General features: G+C 37.4%; 2 protein-coding genes across 2 annotated transcripts in view; one reads left to right on the top strand and one right to left on the bottom strand.

Annotated features, from left to right (window-relative positions):
- The window catches only part of LRP1B (LDL receptor related protein 1B), a 1,573,107-nt gene that overhangs the window by 1,253,481 nt on the left and 297,127 nt on the right, over positions 1 to 22,499 (bottom strand). Inside the window, exon 2 of the mRNA XM_036421500.2 lies at positions 1,863 to 1,985. Coding sequence (XP_036277393.2) covers positions 1,863 to 1,985 — 123 coding nt within the window. The remainder of the gene's footprint in view (positions 1 to 1,862; positions 1,986 to 22,499) is intronic.
- On the top strand, positions 18,970 to 19,398 carry LOC118709435 (60S ribosomal protein L23a-like). The gene has a single exon (XM_036421502.1). The coding sequence runs from the start codon at positions 18,976 to 18,978 to the stop codon at positions 19,396 to 19,398; it is 423 nt and encodes a 140-aa protein (XP_036277395.1). The 5' UTR covers positions 18,970 to 18,975.

The following is a 22,499-nucleotide window of genomic DNA, read 5'->3' as shown; positions in this document are numbered from 1 at the left end:
GATAAAAATGTCTTGAGTAGGTAAGGATTTCATTTTTAAAAATAAGCAGAAAAAATATATATTTTTTTTATTAACCCACATGTGATTTCTAATTTGAGGCCTCAGTCTGCTGAAGCCCCTAATCTCTGAATTGAGGGACCCACCTTTTCCAAAACCAAGGTGATGTCTATTTTATAGGCAGGGTAGATATCCAAAATATTTAAGGAACATTGTGGTGGAGACACTGACCATTCAGAGCAAATGTCCAATTAGTCAGCTGTCAAACATAACTCTGGTCCACTGATGTGGCCTTGCTGGGTATTAGCCATGTTCTAGAAGCAGGAATTCAGCAAGGGAGGGATAACAGAGTATTTGGCATTTACACAGTTTGACATTTACTACAAGGTTTTCTCTCTCAGGGCTTTAGTTTTGACCATCCAGATTCCTGCCCCTGTTCTATACCACAAATCCTCTCCAGTCTCATTCTCCTACTCATCTCACTCTGGAGCACAAAGGGAACACCTCATTCTCTATTCCTCATCAGCATCACCTAGGTAAGATGTCCAGTCATTTTTTTCTCAACTGTTTTTGCACTGTGCCAAGTACACAGTTCCATGGCATTTCACCTTCAACCTGGCTTTCCCGCATATGGATAGCAAACATATATCTCATGTTTCTGTAGGTTTTTTTTTCCTTATCAGGAATTTGTTGGGAGGATCAGGACAGAAATGCAACACTCCAGTACCAACATTCGATAATTTTCCTTTTATTCTGATTATGCTATGAAAATCCTTCCAGCTAATGAGGAAAGAACTCGTAGATGATACTTAAAAAGGAAAGGGTAAAGCTTAAATATACATATACATATACATATACATATACATATACATATAATATTAATCATATATAATATGATTTCATATGGTCAGAGTGTTTATATAATCATGATATGATTTATTCATAATCATAAATAATATGACTTAATAATCATATATATATAATATTATTTCATGTGGTCAAAGTGCTTACTATTGTTTTCTTTTCACTTTATTGTGCCATCTATACCCCTAGGCATAATACTGAGATATATTTCCGTTTTTAAACAACTTGATAAAGATAAAATTAACATACAATTCAATCATTTTAGTATGTAAAATTCAATATTTTAAAATATATGAACATACCTGTGCAACCATAACTGCAATCCCATTTTAGCATATTTGAATCTTACCAAAAAGAGATCCCATGCTCATTAACAGTCAGTCCTTAATGCCTTCCACCACAACTCTCATCTATTCTCTATGTCTTTATATTTGCCAATTTGGGATATTTCACATGAATGAAATCATACCACATGTGGTCTTCTGTGACTGGCTCCTTCCCCTTAGATTTTTAAAAATGTGTCATGTATGAGTATTTCCTTCTTTTTATTGCCAAATAATATTTCTTTGTATGGACTTACACACTTGATTTCTACATTAGACTTCATTTTTATTCATCTATTTTTCCTCTTTTCATGCCTATGTGTTCCTCTGGCTCAGTGTGTGAGATAAATTTTTGGAGAGGGTCTTATTCCCTTGTAGTGCTGTGTCTTAAAGGATTATTTTCCTCTGTAAGTCATTTTCCTCTAGCAGAAACACAATCACTTCGAAATAATTAACCTTGCATCTTCTTTCCTTCATAAGTCAGTTCACGCTATAAAATTGCATTTTATGCTTTCACTCACATAGTCATTTAAAAAAAAACATAAATGAAAAGTTTTGCGTTTCTCAGACTAGGTGGGGGAAAAAAATCAACTACAACATCAGTCATCCGTGAAAACCGCTGACATTTTGTTGCACATGTAAGGGAAATCTGAATGGCAGGAAAACCTTTCTACTCACAGGTATCTAAAGACTCGTCTGAATCATCAGGGCAGTCAGGGTCCCCATCACACAGCCAGCTCTGGGAGACACAAGTCACATGATCGTGGCAAAGAAATTCACCAGGATCACAGGACTGCTGATCTGAAAATGAAAATGTTTCAAATAAAATATGACTGATCTGAACATGAACACAAGAGCAGTACAAAGATGAAATGTGAGAAAGCAATACATGAAAGGTACATGAATGCGAGCCACATTTTCTGTTCAGCTGCAAAGCTTAAGCCAATAATTTTCTTAATTACAGCCACTCAGCTCAAGTCCACCTAACTGAGAGAATTGACTTTGATGCAGTCTCACACAGTCTGTTCTGGAAATTGTTACGAATTCTGTTTATGTTTATGACTAGTGGTTTTGTCAGACTGGATAAGGCACATAGAATCTCAGCAAGTGAGTTTTATAGATGTTGACATTTTGAACACAGACATTTTTATTCCTCCTTTGCTCCGGGGAGGGGAGGGAGGGGGAGACTATAATAAACAGTAGTGTACCTAAACCACATTTTTGCATGTTTAGTTCTTAACTTTCCATACTAATGCCGCAGATTCATGTCTGTACATTAATTAGATGCCCAATCTCATATTTTCTTGTCCATTTTGCTAAAACTTCTCAGGTGACAGCTCTGGCTGCTGAACAGCAAAAGTGAGTGTACACTTCCATGAAGTACACTTGCTTAACTCAGATTTCTGCAACCACATCCAAAATGCCCATTATTTTCCCTTTATGTTTTAGAATATTTAGGGCCTTCTTTATATGCTAGCAAACTCATCAGATATTGTTTCTTTGCAATATACTTTCTTATACACTATAAATAAATTCAATGAAAATATTTAATTTTTATATTTTAAATGGAAAATAAACATGTCTTACAATTAATGACCTTCGAATGTAATGGAGTACTGAGAACATGTTAGTCCTTTGATACCACTTACACTTTTGTTATGTATACTCAGTAATGATTCAAATATTTTTAAAATCCATAAATAAATAGGTATTTCAATATATATCAAATGAAATTTATAAGTGATATGAAAACATTGGGCCATAACTTAATTGGTACTTTTACCTTAGCAATTATAAAAGGATGCTGATCTTCCATGCAATGGTTTGCTAAAATATGATATACCTTTCCTTTCTTTCCTCAATGTCTTTTCTCCCATCACAACATAACTTTCAATAAATACACATTACAAACACACAACATATCTTTAATCTATAGACATTGGCAGAAACCAGAGTTATTTTCTGAAAATTAATATTATCTTATCCAATAATATTTTTCAACACATTTACCATCAATGCCAAACTCCATCCCACTGCTATCATATTGCTGTTTTTTACATAAAACAGTTAAGTTCTTGACTATATTCTGTATTTGGCCCTATACTCAGTGCTAAAGAATCAAAGATTCTTTGCCTTCAAGGACCCAGCAGACTATCATATCAACAGATCCAGAAATAAAGAAAAGTGCTTTGTATACAAAAAGTTGCCAACTAAATGATAATATATATATATATATGTATATATATAGATAGATATAGATATAGATAGATAGATGTAGATATATCTATCTATCTATCTATCTATATATATATATATATATATATATATATCTGCTAAAAGGAGAGATCACACATAGATAGAGATAGAGATGAATCAAAAAATGTAAGCATAACTTTTAAGATGGGAAGAATATGAATAAATGAAGAGTAAATATAGGAAACTCCTGACAAGGATGTGAAAAAATTGCTAAGAGAGTAGCTATTAAAATGTATTTTAGACAAATAAAATTTTTTTACTAAAATTGAGATGACATTCAGGTTATATAACCTGGGTTTTCTCCACCAAACATTATGCCATATGCATAAGTGTGTTCCAATACTAAGAGAGGGGAACTTAAATGTTGTTTAGAAAATCCCATAACTTCTATAGTTCATAACAGAGTAAAACTTCAAATTATCCTACAAATAAGTAACAAGTAAATACACTCAATGGCGGAACAAGGGAACAGTCAGTCACTATGATGTGCTATGACCACCAGGAGGCATGTGTGGAGCATGGCCGGAGTTAGCCAAGGTGGGATGGTCGAGCAGGTGAGTGGGGGCATTAGACCAAGTTGGGGCACCAGTTGCTGTCATCGGGGCAAACCTCTCTCTGATTGTTACTGAAAATTCTTTGCTCCTGCGTGCCAAGGTCCCACCTTGTGCTCGAACCTGCTGCCAGCACCAGAGCCCCTGCTTGCACCACTGCCTGTGCCTGGCATTGGTCCCAATCACTCCATGCCATCTGTGGGTGCAAGTGGCAGCTACTGGCCCTGATCGCCTCTGAGGACTTCTCCACCTCCCCTGCTCCTGAGAGGCAATCATGGTGGCAGCCCCTTGCACCCACTGTCAGCTTCAACCACTGCTCACACCCACTGCTGGTGTCACCTCAATTGTTCCACTGTCAGTGCGTGGGAGCAGTGGCAGTGGGAGTGAGGCTCTCTGCAGACAGAGGACTGGAGCCCCAGCAGGAGAGGCCGGGCAGGGGCGCAGAGGATGGGCTGAGACCATGTCCTGTGCCCACCACAGCCTAATGGCCCATAGTTCCTTTCAAGGTGCATGAATTCATGCACTGGGCCCCTAGTTTTGCGTATAATGAGATGCTATAGTCTATCAGCAAGCAAGGACTAGTTCTGATAGTAAAGAAAAATTTAGTAATAATTATACCAGGACAAAATGTATAAACCAAGTCTGCCCCCCCCCAAAAAAAAAAACCACAAACATTTTCAATGTACCTATAGCTACTGTGCATTTGATGTATTATATGAACTCAAATGCCAAGTTTTCTCTTTCTTCATTTCTCCCAAAGTATAACAAATTGCTATGAGGAAAGGGAGAAAGAGATAGTACCTTGCTAAAGGCCATTGCATAGTGCCTGACTCAGTGAATAATCAATAAGTACTAACTGGAAGTAAAAAGAAATAAAATGAACCATAAAGAACAATTTATCGTGTTGGAAAATAGCACCACAAAAACATGGGTCAGGGTCAGTAATGAAGGACCTTAATTTCTGTAGAAAGTATTTTGTAGATCATTTTAAGCCATGAAAAAGTACTTTAAAAATCTTTTCATTTTTTATGATAAAATATGTACAAATTCATGTGTAGGCTATTGTAATTATCTAGAGACAAGTTCACAATGATTGTGCTGAAATAGTAGGAACTAAAACGAATATTCTGCTCCACATAATGTAAGAGTTAAAATTGGTGAATAAAATGGTTGAAAATCTGAAAGATGTCTCAGTAAATAGCCTCATAAACTGATTAGACAGTATCTCAAAACAAAGTAGGACATAGAAAAATATTCTGTGTGTGTGCATGCGTGCGTGTGTGTGTGTGTGTGTGTGTGTGTGTTTAAATGTGTAGTCTTGTGGGTGTAAAATAATAATAGTATAGATAATAAAGGAAATAATTAATATACTTATAGTACTTTTTAGCTAAAAAAAGAAAATCCCACCTCTGATACCTTAATCTGTGTATTTATTTCTTCTTTTAGTAATTATTATTCAGCTTATACTACTAGGCCCTGCAGATAAAATGGTTGGGGGGCAAAGCAGAAGTTCTTGTCATCCTGGGGCACATTATAGTGGGGAACAAAACAAACTAAATGAGTTAATTGTATAGAATATTAGAAATAAGCCCTACTGGGAACAATAAGACAAAATGGGGATTAAGTATTGGAGACCGGAAGGATGGAGATAAATTTCACATATGTTAGAGAATCTGTCACAGAGAAGGTGACATTTGAACAAAGGCATTTGGAGGGAGAGTGACATCCATTTGAATAAAAGGCCATGTGCTAAAAGTCATGTGCTAAGCACTTGAAGCAAGAGGGAGCTCAGCAGAGTAAGGAAGACTGAGGAGGGCAGAGTGCTGGGGAAAAGGGACAGGATGAAAACCTGAAGTCAGGGATTCGGGGAAGAGTGGTTGAGGATGGCACATGAAGGTTTTGAGTTTTGCTAAAAGCCAAGATGGGAAACCATTGGAAGGTTCTGAGTAGAGAGACACAGTCTAGGTGACTTTTTTTGTTAAAGGTTCACTCTGTCTACTGCATTGAGAATAGAGTACAATGAAGTGGGAAGATCACCTAGGATGTTATGGCAATGACAGGTGAGAGAGGTGGTTGTGTGGGTGAGTGTGTTGGTGAAATGAAGTTTTATGACAGTATTTGATGAGGAAACTGAAGTCAAATACCTTGTTCACCATTTCATTACATGTCAAAATACTGAACTCAGGTTTTGAAATGTATTACTGCCAACTGTTATTGTAATATCCTGAGTCTAATGTACTTGGGAGACATTAAAGTATAAATATACTTCCTGGTCAGTGTGGTTCAGGGATTGAGTGTCCACTGTGGTTCAGGAGGTTACAGTCTGATCCCCAATCAGGGCACATGCCTTGGTTGTGAGCTGGATCCCAGTGTAGGATGTACAAGAGGCAGTCAATCAATGATTCTCTCTTATCATTGGTGTTTCTATCTCTCTTTCCCTCTCCGTTCCTCTCTGAAATCAATAAAAATATATATGTTTAAAAAGAATAAACATGCATTAGACAGTGATATATTTAAGCCTGAAATTCAGGAGAAGCATCAAAAGTGGAACCACAGAACAGGACTGAAGCTATAAGAAGACATGGGAATAGGTATAGCTGAAATTAAAGTGGGAAGTTAGTAGGAGGGAGGGAGGGACCGAGGAGGTAGAGAGAGAGAGAGAGAATAGGTCAAGAAAGGAGACAGAGAAGACAAAGTTTAGCCAAAAATAAGAAAGGAGAATGGCAAGGGGAAAGGAGATTCATTAAAAATATGTGAAATTTCAATAATTTCAAGTAAGATGGGTTCTGAAATGATGGCATAAGCTTTCAGGCTGAGGTAACGAGACCGCTGAGGAGAGAGAGAGAGACCAGGGGCTCAAGAAGGACATGACAGTGGAGCCCTTTCCTAAGGAAAACTTATGGGGCTGCAATAAGAACCTAAACAATACTGGGAACAAGAGAAAGGATTAAAAAAAAAAAAGATTATTACCTGGTAGCTGGTAGGGAATAAAATTAAGATGTTCTTGCATGGTTTTGTTTTCTCAAAGAACTGTAAAACAAGACTTTTGAAAATTGAGGGAGTAAAATTGGAAAGAGTGGTAAAGATTTAGAATAACTACTATGGGGATCTGGAACAGAATCAACTAGACATTTGGGGAATGATTTCTCTCTAAGGCCAGAGAATCCAGCTAAGATTGAAAAGTATATATTTGACAGTTGAATAAAATGTTCATTTTATTTTGTATTAATGTCAAATTGTGCACCTACATTAGGCCATGGATACAAAATAATCCCCTGGGAAAATCCAAGAAGTCCCTTTGGAAAATACATAAATTACTCATCCTCAATAGATATTCATATGTATCCATCACTAATCCATCATGATTCAAAACGATTTTCCCCCCAAAAGTAAGACAGAGCTATGGGGATTTACCTACTGAGTCTATATTATGAGCGTGCAAAGCAAGTTTCAAGTTTTAAAGACAATTTCCATTGTTGCAATTTTGGGAGAAGTTTATATTATTCCTCTAAGAAACAGCCATTAAGAATAGCTTCCTACAACCAACCTAAATATTTCCAACCAGATATTCAATTTTCTGGTCAGTTTTTAAATTCATTGATTATAGGATTCAAATGAATGGATTTTCAGTATTTCAAGATGATTATCTTAAAATATATTCACTGGATTTAGTTCCTGGAATCAGAAGCTCAATACATTGTGTGTGTGCGCGTATTTTTCATTCATCCTATTTTATGCTTCATGCTATACTTCTGAGATAGCCAAACTAATCTTATTTTAAATGTCTTCCTATTGTGTGAAACGTAATGTTATACACTGTAATTAAAACAAGAAGCTTATAAGAAAGTACAGCCAGTTTCACTTACATCCCAAAGGAAGAAGATCAAAGCATGTCTATCTCTTAATAACAGACTTTACAACCAAAATACATGAAAAGATTAGGATGATCATAGCCTATAGAGTGACCTGAGTTTAGATTCATCCTGGCACAAGAAAGCTTAATATGATAGCCCTGCTGCACTTATAGGAAACATCTAATTACTTATTTTAATAAACATTTGTATATTATTTTTGGAAGTAGGATATAAGTAGTCTTTGCTGAAAGACTTAATATACCTGAGTTGCCACAGACTAGCTAACTTACTTTTTTCTTTGTAATATTATGATGAATTGCTAATTTTGATCTTTAAGATAAAGAACTATAAAAATCAAACACTAAAACTAGTATCTGTCAATAGGGTCCTATTGAATAACTATGTAGTCTTCAGTTCCTTGAGTATTTTACCATAATTAATTTATAATAATGATATGCTATTTCCCTTAGAAGCTGACATTTTATGTCCTATTTAAATACTAATGAGAGTGTTAGTTTATCAACAAATTATCTGCCTAGTAATGCATTACAGAACACTACAGGAACATTTAAAGGAAATGTAAATAATTAGAGGTCTGGTGCACAAAATTCGTGCATGAGGGGGAGATGTCCCTCAGCCCTGGCTGCACCCTCTCCAATCCAGGATCCCTCAAGGGATGTCCAACTGCCCTCTCACAAACAAGGACTGCTAAGGACCAAATGCTCACTGGCCTGCCTTCCTAATTGCCCCTAACTGCATCTGCCTGCCAGCCTAATCACCCCCTAACCACTCCCCTTCCAGCTTGATTGAAGCTTAACTGCTCCCCTGCCAGCCTGATATCCCCTAACTGCCTTCCCATGCAGGCCTGGTCACCCCTAACTGCCCTCCCCTGCAGGCCTTGTCCCCCCATTTGCTTTCCCTGCAGGCCTGGGCCCTCCTCCCCAACTGCCCTTTCCTGCAGGCTTGATCACCCCTAACTTCTCTCCCCTGCAGGCTTGATCACCCCCAACTGCCCTCCTTTGCAGGCCTGGTCCCTCCCAACTGCCCTTCCCTGTTGGCTATCCTGTGGTGGCCATCTTGTGTCCACATGGAGGCAGCCATCTTGTGTGTTGGAGTGATGATCAATTTGCATATTACTCTTTTATTAGATAGGATAGAGGTCTGCTACATGGGTGTAGGCCAGCTGGTTTGGGTGTCCTGGATTAGGGTGGGCATTCCCTTGGGTGTGGCACAGCCTGGGCGAGGGCCCTGTGGTGGGTTGCAGGCCAGCCATGTAAATTGGCGACCTAAGAGGAGGCCCTGGTATCTGGGATTTATTTATCTCCTATAATTAAAACTTCATAGCCTGGAGCAAAGGCCTGGTCTGGCCAGAGTGTACAGGAAGTTTGGTTTCCTCTATTGCCAAGGAAACCCAAGCTTCCTGTTCACTCCATGGTTGCAGCCATCTTGTTTGGGTTAATTTTCATTCTCACTCCTGATTGGCAGGTGGGCAGACACTCAACACAGGAGCTGCTGTGATGTGCACTTACCATTTACAGAGAAATGGCAGTGAAGACCTGACACTGACAAAGCAACACTCAGCTTTCCCAAGCAGGAAACAGGCCTCACCATCATCCTGGAGCAACAGCCCACCAAATTGCAACTGAGGCTGTTGAGACCCATTGGAACAAAATGTGGTCCACAGCCCAGCCCAGCCCAGCCAAGAAATGGTAATGTTACTATGGGCACCTGGCAAAGTTGTCAAGTAGCAGCGCCCAGCTACCTCTCCCTAGCAACAGGCCATATATTTATATATACAGCCAGCAAACTGGCCAGATCAGGGGGTGGGGCCGGCCAGCCAACTTCCCACAACCTGTCCCTTCAGGTGGCCCTGCCCCTAATCAGCCACTCCCAAACGATTAAGGGCAGAGCAGCCAGCCAACTCCCCACCCCAAATTGGCTCATCCACCCTGATAAGCTTGCAACCCCTCCCCCCAGGCAGCCCCACCCCCAGTGGGCCCCCACCACTCAAATCAGCCTGCAGCTCCTCCCCCAGCTGGCCCCAGACCTGACTGCCACACCCTACCCCAATAGGGAGTGGAGCTGGCAGCCAACCTCCTGCAGCCCCTCCCCCCACTTTCCCACAGCCCCTCCCCATGGCCATCAGCTGTCACTACCCCTGATCAGCCCTCACCACCCAGATTAGCCTGTGGCCCCTCCCCTCAGCCAGTTCTGCCCCCGGTTGGCCCTCCACAGGAGTGAGGCTGGCCAGATCAGCTTGTGGCCCTTCCCCCAACTGCTGACCACTAATCAGCCACCCTACCTGATTTAGAGGTTAGCTAGCCTTCCCACCATCCTCATCCCCTCCCCACAGCTGGCCCTGCCCCAAATTGGCCCCCCACCCCAATCAGGGGCAGGGCCCACTGGCCAGTCGTCCATAGCTCCTCCCCCAAACTGGCCCAGCCCTGATCAGGCCTGATCAGGGCAGGCCATCAGGCCAACTTTTCACCTTCTCCTCCTCCCAACAGGCCCAGCCCCGATCTGTCTTTTGGGACCAGGCTGGCCTCTTGCACATATTCATGCACTGGGCCTCTAGTATAATTTATAACTGCTTAGAGAGAAATATGGTTATATTCTCTTTCTTCTCATATATAAACAGGCAATTAATTCATTACCAGAACAGAATTCTTGTAGAGATCTACAGAATATATTACTAATTCATCTTCAAATTTTGATAAAGCTCCTATAATTAAATGAATGATGTTAGTTATCAAGCACCAAGAATTACCCTATTTTATTCTTTATATTCACCTACTTCAAAAAATGTACAAATGTAGATGAAGAATAACTTCTTTAGAATTCTCTTTAATTTTTCCCCCATAATATGGTTAAAGACATTTTGCTCCAGTGCTTTCTTTTGCTATCTTTTCATCATTCAGCATACATTTCTAGTTCTCCATACTGTCCTATTCACTTTCCTAAATATAGCATTTCTATGACTTTACTATTTATTCCTTTGCTTAGAGTGCCCTTTCCCATATAACACAAGTCTAGTCCTTTTCTAAATTTTAATTACATTTTAGTTCCTTTAATCACTTTTCCATCATTGGTTCCATCACCCTCTACTCAAATCACCAAAAAGCTCACGTTTTATTTTACTGTGTATTATAGCTACTGGATGAAGAACTCCTGAAGGGCAGAGAGTACTTCCTAGCCTTCGTATTTTCTCCTAACAAGGTGATTTCAATAGGGAAAAAAATTATGTAAAAAATTATATATTGTTTTTAGAGAGGGGGGAAAGAAAAACACAAGTGTGTTCTGCATTTTTATCAGGATAATAAATAGCTTATTTAGTTAATCACCAAAATAAAACTAAGTTCTCCCATGGTTAAATAAAATACCCTGAGTAGTAAAGATTATACCATATAAAATTAAAGCATCCATGAACACTAAAAACCAAATTTGAGATTGTGTTATCCTCCAGAGTCTCTTAACAACACTGAAAATTACACTTTTATAATAGCTGCTTGTACAATGGTAACTTAGCCAAATATGTTTATTGATAGGTGTTTATTTTTTTGAAAGATAATTTCTTTCAGAATATCATCACTTTAAGTGTAAGATAAAATGAAACTCACCATTTAAATCATGTTTAATAGCAATACAAAAGCATATTTGAATTATTCACATTTTGGGAGGCTACTGTGGGAGAAGTTAGGTAAAATGTGGTCAAACCAGCCAGTTTCAGTTTACCAAGGAATATATCTCCTTCATGAAATGCATGGTGTATTAAAAATGAACTTTATCTTATAAAATAGTATTACTATATATGGTATCATTTATCTATGTTAAATTCAGCCATTATTAAAAACCCACCCAGGCTTACATTAAAGGGGCAATTAGTGATGAAGGGTAACCATACTTCAATGATAACATGATTTTTTAATTAATAATACCCAGGGTCTTGCTAAATCATGGTTGATAACTTAGAAAGTTAATTAACCAAATTATAGACATATGTGCTCACATACAATATGTATACATGTTCTTGTACTTTAAAATTTGTATACAGCTCTGTCTGGTGCTCTGTTATCACTGAAGCTAAGGCTGATTAAGAGAGACCATTCAAATGTTTGAATAAGAGTCCTGCAGTGGATTGAATAATGGCAACCCCAAAATGACCACATCCTCATTCCAAGAACCTGAGAATATGTACACAGTACAAGGGACTGGGCAGATATGATTAAGTTAAGAATCATGAGGCTAGGAAAGTAGCCTGGAATATTCAAATGGGCCCAATGCATTAGAAGAGTTCTTATAACAGAGAAATCAGAGGAGCAAAGACATGGACACAAAAGCAGAACCTGGTGCCATCTGCAGAAGATGCCAAGAGCAAAGAGCAAAGAGACAAGGAATGTGGGCAGCATCTCAAAGCTGGAAAAGTCAAGAAAATGAATTCTCCCATAGAACCTCCAAAATAACTCAGTCCTGCAGATAGCATTTAGGCTTCTGACCTCCAGAACTGTAAGATAATAAACGTGTTGATTTAAGCCACTAAGTTACAACAGCAATAGAAAACTAATACTGGGTCCCCATCTCACAAACACATATCACTTCTGTAAGTCTGATTAAATGTTCAAGAAACAAGCAAGCTGCCAAGTATTTCATACTAATTTAAAGGCCTTTTTCTCCTAAATCAGTTTCTACACTATCTACTCAAATAAAACGCCTTTTATTTCTCCTTGATGTCAAATGACAGTCAAAACGCATCTGCATAGTACTGAAGCCAGCAATAATGCCTAGAAGCACGTAATAGGGTTTTATAAAAAACTCACCATAAATGTTCAAATAAATGACATCCTTCAATGGGAAATACATGAATTGAGGAAGTGAGTGTGTATATTCTTATGCGATGATAAAATGCAAAAAAATATATATCTTTCTATTATGGAAAAATTATAGTTAATTATATATTTTTATGCTTTCTATTGGCTACCAAATTTGCAATCATCCTATGCCTTATTAAGCACCAAATGTCTTTAGTGCTGCAAATGGCAATTCCTACTTACAAAAACATCGTATATAAAACTAAGACAAAATTGAAAATTTGAAGAAGTACATTATCCCCAGGAAGAAATGTTGCTCATTTATCATTTCTATCATAATGAACAAATGAAAAAGTATCACTGTAAACATTTCAAAAACAATCTGACATTTAATTTTCAAGAAGAACTTTCTTTCCCTTGATCATTTAAACATTGATAGGCTCCTTGTTTTATCAGGGCAGTGATATGGAAAATTATAAGGCACTCTGAAGAAACCTGTTTGAAACTAAGAAACAAGTTAAACCACCAGGATAAAAAACCCTCTCCTTTATTTAGCAAGAGACAAAAAATATTTTTTTTTCAATTGAATGACACCAGTACATTCAATAGGGTTGCCTTGAGTTTTATTATCATTAGACAAACGGTTTGCAGATCTGTGTTCTTTTCTGAAATTGCAGTGGGAATGCTCTATTTTCTTTTTACCTGCCCTTTCTCAAAAGCCCACTGAAATGAATACACGGAGTCATTTCATTCACTACATTGTTAAGAGAGAGGAAAATTTTGACAGGTTGCCTTCTTAAATTTAAAAGAGAAAGCCTAAATTATTGACATTTCTTTGCAAGTTCTATTCTCTAAATCCTATGTGATCCTCATCCCACTCCCAGGGGGTATCAAAATTCACATTTTTTTTCTCATCTCTGGGCTTAGTGAGATATGAAGCAGATGGTTAGGCTTTGGCTGTTTCGGGGATGCTGCAAGATCTCCTATTCTTTATGCTGTGTTTTAACCATTGATGGTTCTTCAAAGACTTCATGTTCCTACTTTGAGTTTGAAATATATTTTTCAATCAAGTTTTTCCCTACTTTAAAATACTTAAACATTATCATCTAGTTAACACTTATTTATCATGAACCAATATAGGCACTGAGAATATAATGATATAACAGGATTTCTACATACAAGTTGCTGAAGGGTAGGCAAACATATAAATACTTACAACCATGTGAAGCAGGTGCTACTCTGGGTGTATCTGGAGTGTTGAAAGAACACTGAAAACGGAGCAGCTCATGCTGCAGACAGCTGAAGGTGGGGGGTCAAGATGGGGACAGAGCGGGCAGAAAACAGTTACCCATCCAACAGGTATTGTTACCTTTTTTGGGAAATCCCACTTACCACTCTAGAGGCAGAAAAAGCCCTATGCCTGCTTTCCAGGTCTGTCTGCAGCGAGGACATGGACCCTAACACTGACTAATGACAAATGAGGAATGGAGACGGCTAGGTCTCTCTTGGGAAAGGATTTTTTTTTAACAACAGGATACTTGACAGGAGGAGCATGCTCCCCTGCCTTGCTTTAGGTTATGAGCAGTTGAGGCCTGAAGCAGTCACAGACATTTCGAGAGCACGAGGATAAATAAGCCTGAGTATGAAGGCCAACACAGTGAGGATGGCAACATGATAGGATGCCCAGCACCACGTTTTGGGGTGATATTGTGGGTTACTCAGAGGTGACCCTGACCCATCCCACTAACCTCTAGACATTGTGTTACTTTATGCAACAACTATCCTTTTTACTTAGCCATGGTATGTTGAATGATATCACTACCAATCATAAGTAACTGATAAAGGTATCCGGGAAGCTTCCCAGAAAATGTGTTTTTTAAATCATTTTAATAAAAGAACACAAGATTGCTCAGCTGACTAGTAGGGGATGGCAAGAGAAACAAAGGGAAGATCACATAGGGAAACCGTGGCATATAAATGGAACACCAAGTTGTTCAGGTAGCTGAGGTTTAGTTTATGTTTCAAAGATTGCCTAGAATATAGTCTTAACATTCACATTGTTAGACTTGAACATTGTTAATATTTTAATATGCTCTTCCTAACCATTCAGTAAGACTTCTTACTCTTCCTTAAGTTGCTAGATTTTTAAAAATACCTTTTTGTGGGAGATTATAAAATGATACCACAAATTGTAGCAGTTACTGGATGTTCACTGTATGTCACATGCTAAATTAAACAATTTGGGTATTGCATTTAATAGTAATAAAAATATGCTGTTTGTATCTTACAAATCAGACCCTTTAGAAAGTAGAACGACTTTCTTAATGTCACCCCACTAGAAAGTGGCAAGATCATTACACAAACACTCATCTGACTGACATAAAACCTGTTCACATAACCACTAATTGAATTTTTCTCAAATTGGGAATTACTGGCATTTTGAAGAGCAATGATTTTTGCATCAATAGTATATTTAGCATCACTAACCTATAGGCATTAAATGCCAGCAGTACCTTAAGTCATTATAGCCCAAACCACCCCACAAATATATGTGTGCACACTACAGATACTGTACAAAAGAAATCTACTGGGAATTCATATGAACTGTTAGTATTCACTCTACTTTAAACTGCTGATATTTTGCGCCCACCTTATTCTGTCAAACTAGATCTCAAAGCTTCACTCTTCTCAAGTCTTTCCCATCTTCTGGCTGATCCCTGAAATTCCATGTGTTCTCCTCACAGATATATAAAGGTAGCAGATATCCCTGAAAGAACGGAAACTTTGCTTATTATGTACTTACCACCTTGCAGATAAAGATAAAAGGAAATCATTTATGGACACGTGGCAATCATGAAGGTATACCCCAGATGAAAAGGTTGGATGCAGAACAAAGGAGGTTGGAAGCATTATAGACACACACCTTTCATGATATTGTCAAGAATTTTCTTCCTTAATATTCTCCATAATCAAAGGCATGAAGTACAAGAACTTTCTAGCTCCTTTCATTTTATATCCATGATCAAACAAGTATTTAAAATACATGAAAATACTCTAGGGTGGTGAAGAAGAATTGTGAGATAGTTGTTTTCATAAAGTGGCTATCCTTTTGTAGGCAGATGTCTAACTCCAAAACTATCATATGAGAAGAGCATCATCATTACTTAACATCATAGAGGACAATAGTGGGCTTGTGTTATTTGTAAAATATGACTAAAAGTTCAAAGGGTTTCCTAAACATAACTATAAGTGACACAGATAATTAAGTACTTCTCTACAGTAGATACATGTCATGAAAATTTAAACCAATCTTCATAGAAGTAATTATTGTTGATCAAAAGAAAAGATCTAATGTAACATTTGAATGTTGATAGAAAATTAGAAAAGGTAGCTAAGGAAATATAAATTAAGCCTCATAATATTTTCAGGAAGAGATATAAATGCATACATTTTCTTACATTATACCAATGCATGTTCTTTTTTTCCACAATTAAGAAATTATTTAGAACAGTATTATTTAATTTAACAAAATACACATGAAGTCATGTTATCAGACTATGAATTAGAATATTGTTTTTTTTCTGTAGTTCAAGTTGTGGTGATATTTAAATTGCATAAGTTACATTTAATTAAAGTATGAGAAAATAAAGAATAATCAAAAAAGTTAAAAAGCAAATATTTTGAAGTTTACTACTGATAGACAATAATTATTGAATTTTAAAAAGTATATAGACTTTTCTAGGTAGAGTCTATGTCAATAAACATTATACTTTCTTTAAACACACAGCACTGTTTCTAAACTTTTGCTTCTCAATCAACTTATACATACAATGGATCATTAAATTATGGTAATTTTATTTTCTACTTCAAACATAACAATAAAATCTCATATTTTCTTCCATTCCTACTGAAACATCCAAAATTCAAGCCAGGACCCCTTCTTGCCTGGGGCCCCACAGCAATCTTCTCTGCATTAAGTTTTATTTTCTTCTGACTCATTCTCCACAGTATGATTCACTCTTAGACTGCAACTTATCTATTTAAAACCCTGCTTAAATTCTTTAAGAACTTCCCTAACTGGTTTGGCTCACTGGATAGTGCACTGACCTGTGGACTGAAAGGTCCCAGGTTCAATTCAGTTAAGGGCATGTGCCTCAGTTACATGCTCAGTTGCAGGCTTGGTTCCCAAACAATTGATGTGTCTCCCTCACATTGATGTTTCTCTCTCCGTATCTCCCCTTCTTTTCCACTCTCTCTAAAAAAATCAATGGAAAATAACCTCAGGTGAGGATTAAGCAAATTAAAAAAGACAAAACACTTAGAATTACCATAAATGTCCAACCTTAGTTGTATTTACATATTGTAAGGAATCTTCAGGATTGCAGCTAGGTCCACTATTCCCCACTCACCTCCAAATATCAGGGATCTAATGCAAATTAACTTATTTTTGCTCTTTTACTACAAAATTCATTGTCTTGTCTCGGTGCCTTGACAGATCTCTACCTTCTGCTTAGATTAGTCTTCTCTCCCCACCCATTTCTTTGAGCAAATCTACCGTATGTCTCAATTTAAAAGTCAAATCTTCTGGGAAATATGATCCAATGTGGTTTTCAATATTTCTGTTCTTGTGATACTAATCATAGTTTGCTCTCATTCCTTGTTTCGTTATCTACCTATCTACCACAGGCTTAAGTAAGAACTATCATTCTCTGAGAAATATATAAATTCATTAAGTATTTATTGTGATAAGCAAAGAAACTGAAATAATGAAAACATATTTGGAACTTGACCTATTGTGAAATTTGTATGGCTTTAGTAAAAATTATATTCTTAAGTCAGTTTCTCATGTATAAAACAATACTAATAGTATAAACTTCATGGCTGTATTGTAAAAATTATATAATATTATATGTAAATTGTTAACAGTAACATTCAAAAAATTAAGGGTATTATTATTTACTAGAGTCCCAATGCACGAAATCCTTGCAAGAGAAGCCTTCCTTCCCCATGCTGTTGGCACCAGCTTCCTTCTGGCACCTGGGACCTGGACTTCCCTCACAGCTCTGGTTTTGTTCCAAAGGTCATCTATAAGGACACATTTGTTCTAATTAGCATATTACACTTTTATTATTATAGATTATGAATAAAAATATTTTCATCTCTTCAGTCCTCCAAAGCATATTAACTTTGACTAGTTAAAACAGCACCAATGATTTCATTGTTCAAACCACTATTCAAGGAATCCTAAATCTTATCTTACTTCTCCCCTGGTTCAATGACACCACACTGGAAACATTGCACTAACAGTATTGACATCTTTGCCAATAGTAAAGTCCCATCTATAATTCCACTGTGATATTCTTTTCTCATTCTCATATGTCTTTAGGTTCTTGATGAGGGTTTTCTCCTCCATATTATATTTATAATAAATAATAAGGTGAGGGTACTTTAGAGCGATGGGCATGCAACCCTGATAGGTGTGGCTCTATTGGTAATTGGTTGAGCCTTGTGGCAGGCACAAAGTTCACCAGTTTGATTCCTAGTCAGGACTTAAGTGGGTTTGATCCATGGTCAGGGTGTGTGCAAGGGGCAACTAATCCAAGGGACAACTGATCTCTCTCTCTAAACTGGAAATCCTCCTCCACAAAAAAGAATAAGATTTCAAATAAAAGAATCCTTCTTCTCTAGTTTATTTCTTTTTTCTTAAGAACTAATCCATTTTCACAATTATAGTTTGTTTTTAAGTCAAATTCTGCCAGCTGAATTGCCATAAAATATTGGCTCACTGGGAGGGCAATAATTATTCACACACACACACACACACACACACACACAACTTGTTAAGTGAATAAAACAAATAACATAAAAAGGAGTAGGCAAATTAAAACAGTAATATATAAATTGTGGTAAGTGTATAACAATGTTTTATACAAAATACCTTATTTTCTCTGGTTCAAATAATCATTCTGTGAGGTTGTAAAGGCTGTACTGTTTTATTAAATTGCAATTACTATGTTGGCTATTTTGACAATGCAACCAAACAGTTCACTGGGTAAACAGCTCACGGAGTTACCACCAGGGTCGCTGGCAGAATCACTGTTGCAGAGACATTCTAATGCTGTGAAAAAGAATCCTCAAAGTAATTTTCAAACACCTCCTGGCTGTAAATAATAATAGAGCTGCAAGTTCTATTTCAACTACCAATATTTGCTTTTTCTTTTCTTATTCCCATCAAATGTATATAATTAAGGTTGTGAAAACAAAGTTTAATCATTCATTCAAAATAAATATTTTTTAAAAATATGTTTTTCAGCTTTTTCCGAAGATGGCGCCGAAAGTGAAGAAGGAAGCCCCTGCCCCTCCCAAAGCTGAAGCCAAAGCAAAAGCTTTGAAGGCAAAGAAACCAGTGTTAAAAGGTGTCCACAGCCACACACACAAAAAAAAGAAGATCCGCACGTCACCCACCTCCCGAAGGCCAAAGACACTAAGGCTCCGGAGGCAGCCTAAATATCCTCGGAAGAGCGCACCCAGGAGAAACAAGCTTGACCATTATGCCATCATCAAGTTCCCCCTGACTGCCGAGTCAGCCATGAAGAAGACAGAAGACAATCATACACTTGTGTTCATTGTGGATGTCAAGACCAACAAGCACCAGATCAAACAGGCTGTGAAGAAGCTTTATGACATTGATGTGGTCAAGGTCAACAACCTGATCAGGCCTGATGGCGAGAAAAAGGCATATGTTTGATTGGCTCCTGACTATGATGCTTTGGATATTACCAGCAAAATTGGCAACTGCCTAACTCTAAATATAAAAATTTTACACTGGAAAAAAAAAATGTTTTCCATTGGTTTCAGAGAGAAGGGAGAGGGAGAAAGAGATAGAAACATCAATGAAGAGAGAGAATCATTGATCAGCTGTCTCCTGAGTACCCCAGACCAGGGATCTAGCCCACATCCTGGGCATGTTCCAGGACTGGGGATCAAACCGTGACCTCTGGTTCACAGGTCAAAGCTCAACGTCTGAGCCATGCCAGTCAGGCTACAATAAATCTTTGTCTATGTCTTAGAAATATCAACAGAGTAAATAATTTTAAAAAACAGTGTTTCATTTCACAACTCTGGGGAAAAGTACTACTTTACATGTATTTAATGCATTACAGACTATTTTAAGTTTCAATTATGTCTTTAAAATAGACAAGTCTCGACCTAAGCGGAAAACAGGAAGTTTAAAGAAAAAAGCAGAATGCACACAGTAAGATACCTAAAACTACAGGTTCACAAATAAGGTTTCTTGTTTATTATTACTCCTTATGAAATTCTAGTTAACCCAAATAAAGTGCTTCCATTAAGTAAATTAAATATTTTAATAAATATGCATTTTCTTCTTTTATATTTAATTCTGCAACCTTAGGTACATAATTTTTAATCCTCTCTTAAAGTATTTAATTTTTAAAAATATATTTTTACTCATTTCAGAGAGGAATGGAAAGGGAGCAAGAGCTAGAAACATCAATGATGGAGAGAATCATTGATATGTTTCCTCCTGCATGCCCCACTGGGTATCAAGCCCTCAATCTGGGCATATTCTCTGTCTGGGAATTGAACCATAACCTCCTGGTTCGTAGGTCAATGCTCAACCACTGAGCTGAGCCAGAACAGCCAGGCTAAAATATTTAATTTTTTTCTTTTCTTTTTAGTTTTTTATTGATTTCAAAGAGGGAAGGAGGGAGAGAGGAGGGAAGGAGGGAGGGAGGGAGAGGAGGGAGGGAGGGAGGAGGAAGGAGGGAGGGAGGAGGGAAAGAGAGAGAGAGAGAAGAGAGAGAGAGAGAGAGAGAGAGAGAGAGAGAGAGAGAGAGAGAGAGAGAGAGAGAGAGAGAGAGAGAGGAGAAAGAGAGGAGAAAGAGAGGAGAAAGAGAGAAAGATCAATGATGAGGGAGAATCATTGATCCACTGCCTACTGCACACCCCTTACTAGGGATGAGCCTGCAACCTGTGCATGTGCCCTTGGCTGGAATTAAACCTGGGACCCTTTGGTCCACAAGCCAACACTCTTTCCACTGAGCCAAAGCAGCTAGGGCATAATTTTTTAATAAAGTATAAATAATATTAGATTGGGTAATGCCCTTAATAATTAAATGTAAAAGGAAAAAGAAAGCTTATTTGACATAGATTTTATGATTATTAGCTTTACGTCTATTCTTTGTCATAGTATCTTCATCAATAATGCAGGAAATGATGCTACTTTGAATGTATTTTGGGGCCTTGTGAGGAAGTAATTTCAATACAATAAAGAATATTATAGGGAAAAGATTCATCAAAATTATTTCAGAATAAAATAGTATTATTGACACAGTAAAAATATTGGCAAAGTAAAAGGAATATTATATTTATTAATTGATGAGAATATGTATAGATTCCTTATAGTCAAATCCTGCCATATGTTATACAATCAAACCCAAATAGCCTAAAGATAATAACAATTTAGTAATAAGATTAAGCAGAAATTAAAAATGACAATACAGCCCTAACAGATTTGGCTCAGTGGATAGAGCATTGGCCTGTGGACTCAAGAATCCCGGGTTTGATTCCGGTCAAGGATATGTACCTTGGTTGCAGGCACATCCCCAGTAGAAGTCTTTGCAGGAGGCAGCTGATGGATGATTTTCTCTCATTGATGTTTCTCTCTCTCCCTCTCCCTTCCTCTCTGTAAAATATCAATAAAATGTTTAAATTTTTTTTAAAATGGCAATGCAATTTTCCAAGAGCAAGTCATTAGACTAGAATAGACTAGAATATTTCTACTTCTAGCATATAACAAGCATTCAATAAATATGAGCTGAAAAAATAATTGAATTATTGTTTTACTAAAAGTATGTATAATGGTGGTATAGAAAGTGTGTGTGGGTGTCTATTCTTCCCTCTTTTCAAGAACAGAGAAAGGCAGAATGGAACAAGAAAATGTTCAAAAAAGAAGGTTTCTGAGCTGGATGTAAAAAATAGATATGGATCTGGAAGAGGTGACATTTACCAGGTGGAAAGTACTAGGAAAGTAGAGGACATTTCAGGGAGAAGAAGCAGTATAAATGAAAGGCATATGGAACTGCACAACTTCTCCAGTGTGCAGTGCCAGCTACTTGATTACAGGGTGCCAAGGAGAAAATTTTAAAATGTGGCTGGACAGCGATTACTAGTGGTCTTGAAGGGCTGTGATTAATGTGCTGAAATGTTTTGTACTTTATGTCATCCGCCCAGGAGAGATACCAACTATTGGAAAGAAGATTTTAAACAATATTTTAGGGAAGAAGCATCTCATTGAGCCACAGAAGGAGAATTCTGTGGGGAAAAATATGCAAACTAATTAAAATGATGTCAAGATACCTTTTCAGTTATATAGGTCTTCAACGCTCAAACATTGAAAAGAAAAGAGAGAAGGAAACAGAGCAGCCATTTCAGAGGTAAACAGATGGCACCTGATGGATCAGTAACAGAAACATTGCAGGAAGAGGTGTGTCTGGTGGAAGGAAGTGTGTTACCGAGTAGATGCCTAATTAAATACATATGGTAGAATGGGAAAATAAAATTTCACTGGGGAAGATACTAAAATCTGTTTTGAGCATATGAGGTTGAGTAGAATTATGTGATATTTGGGGGGAAATGTCCAAAGCTGTTAGAAATATAATTCTGGGAGAAAGGTGGAGGATGGGTCAACTATGGTTATTCATATTGTCCGATTTCACAGAAAAATTAAGGAGGGATGAAATTGAGGAGGCTGCACAGTTTGGGAAAAAATACTAGAAACTTTGAAATGACTACAACAAAAAAAATTTCACTTACAGTAACCTGAGA

This window comes from Pipistrellus kuhlii, unplaced genomic scaffold (assembly GCF_014108245.1).
Source record: "Pipistrellus kuhlii isolate mPipKuh1 unplaced genomic scaffold, mPipKuh1.p scaffold_m20_p_7, whole genome shotgun sequence".
Classification (NCBI taxonomy): Eukaryota; Metazoa; Chordata; class Mammalia; order Chiroptera; family Vespertilionidae; genus Pipistrellus; species Pipistrellus kuhlii.
This window is presented reverse-complemented; position numbering and strand designations above follow the sequence as displayed.

Excerpts from the sequence above, each read along its gene's own strand:
- LOC118709435 (XM_036421502.1), top strand. The coding sequence starts at position 18,976 with ATGGCGCCGAAAGTGAAGAAGGAAGCCCCTGCCCCTCCCAAAGCTGAA.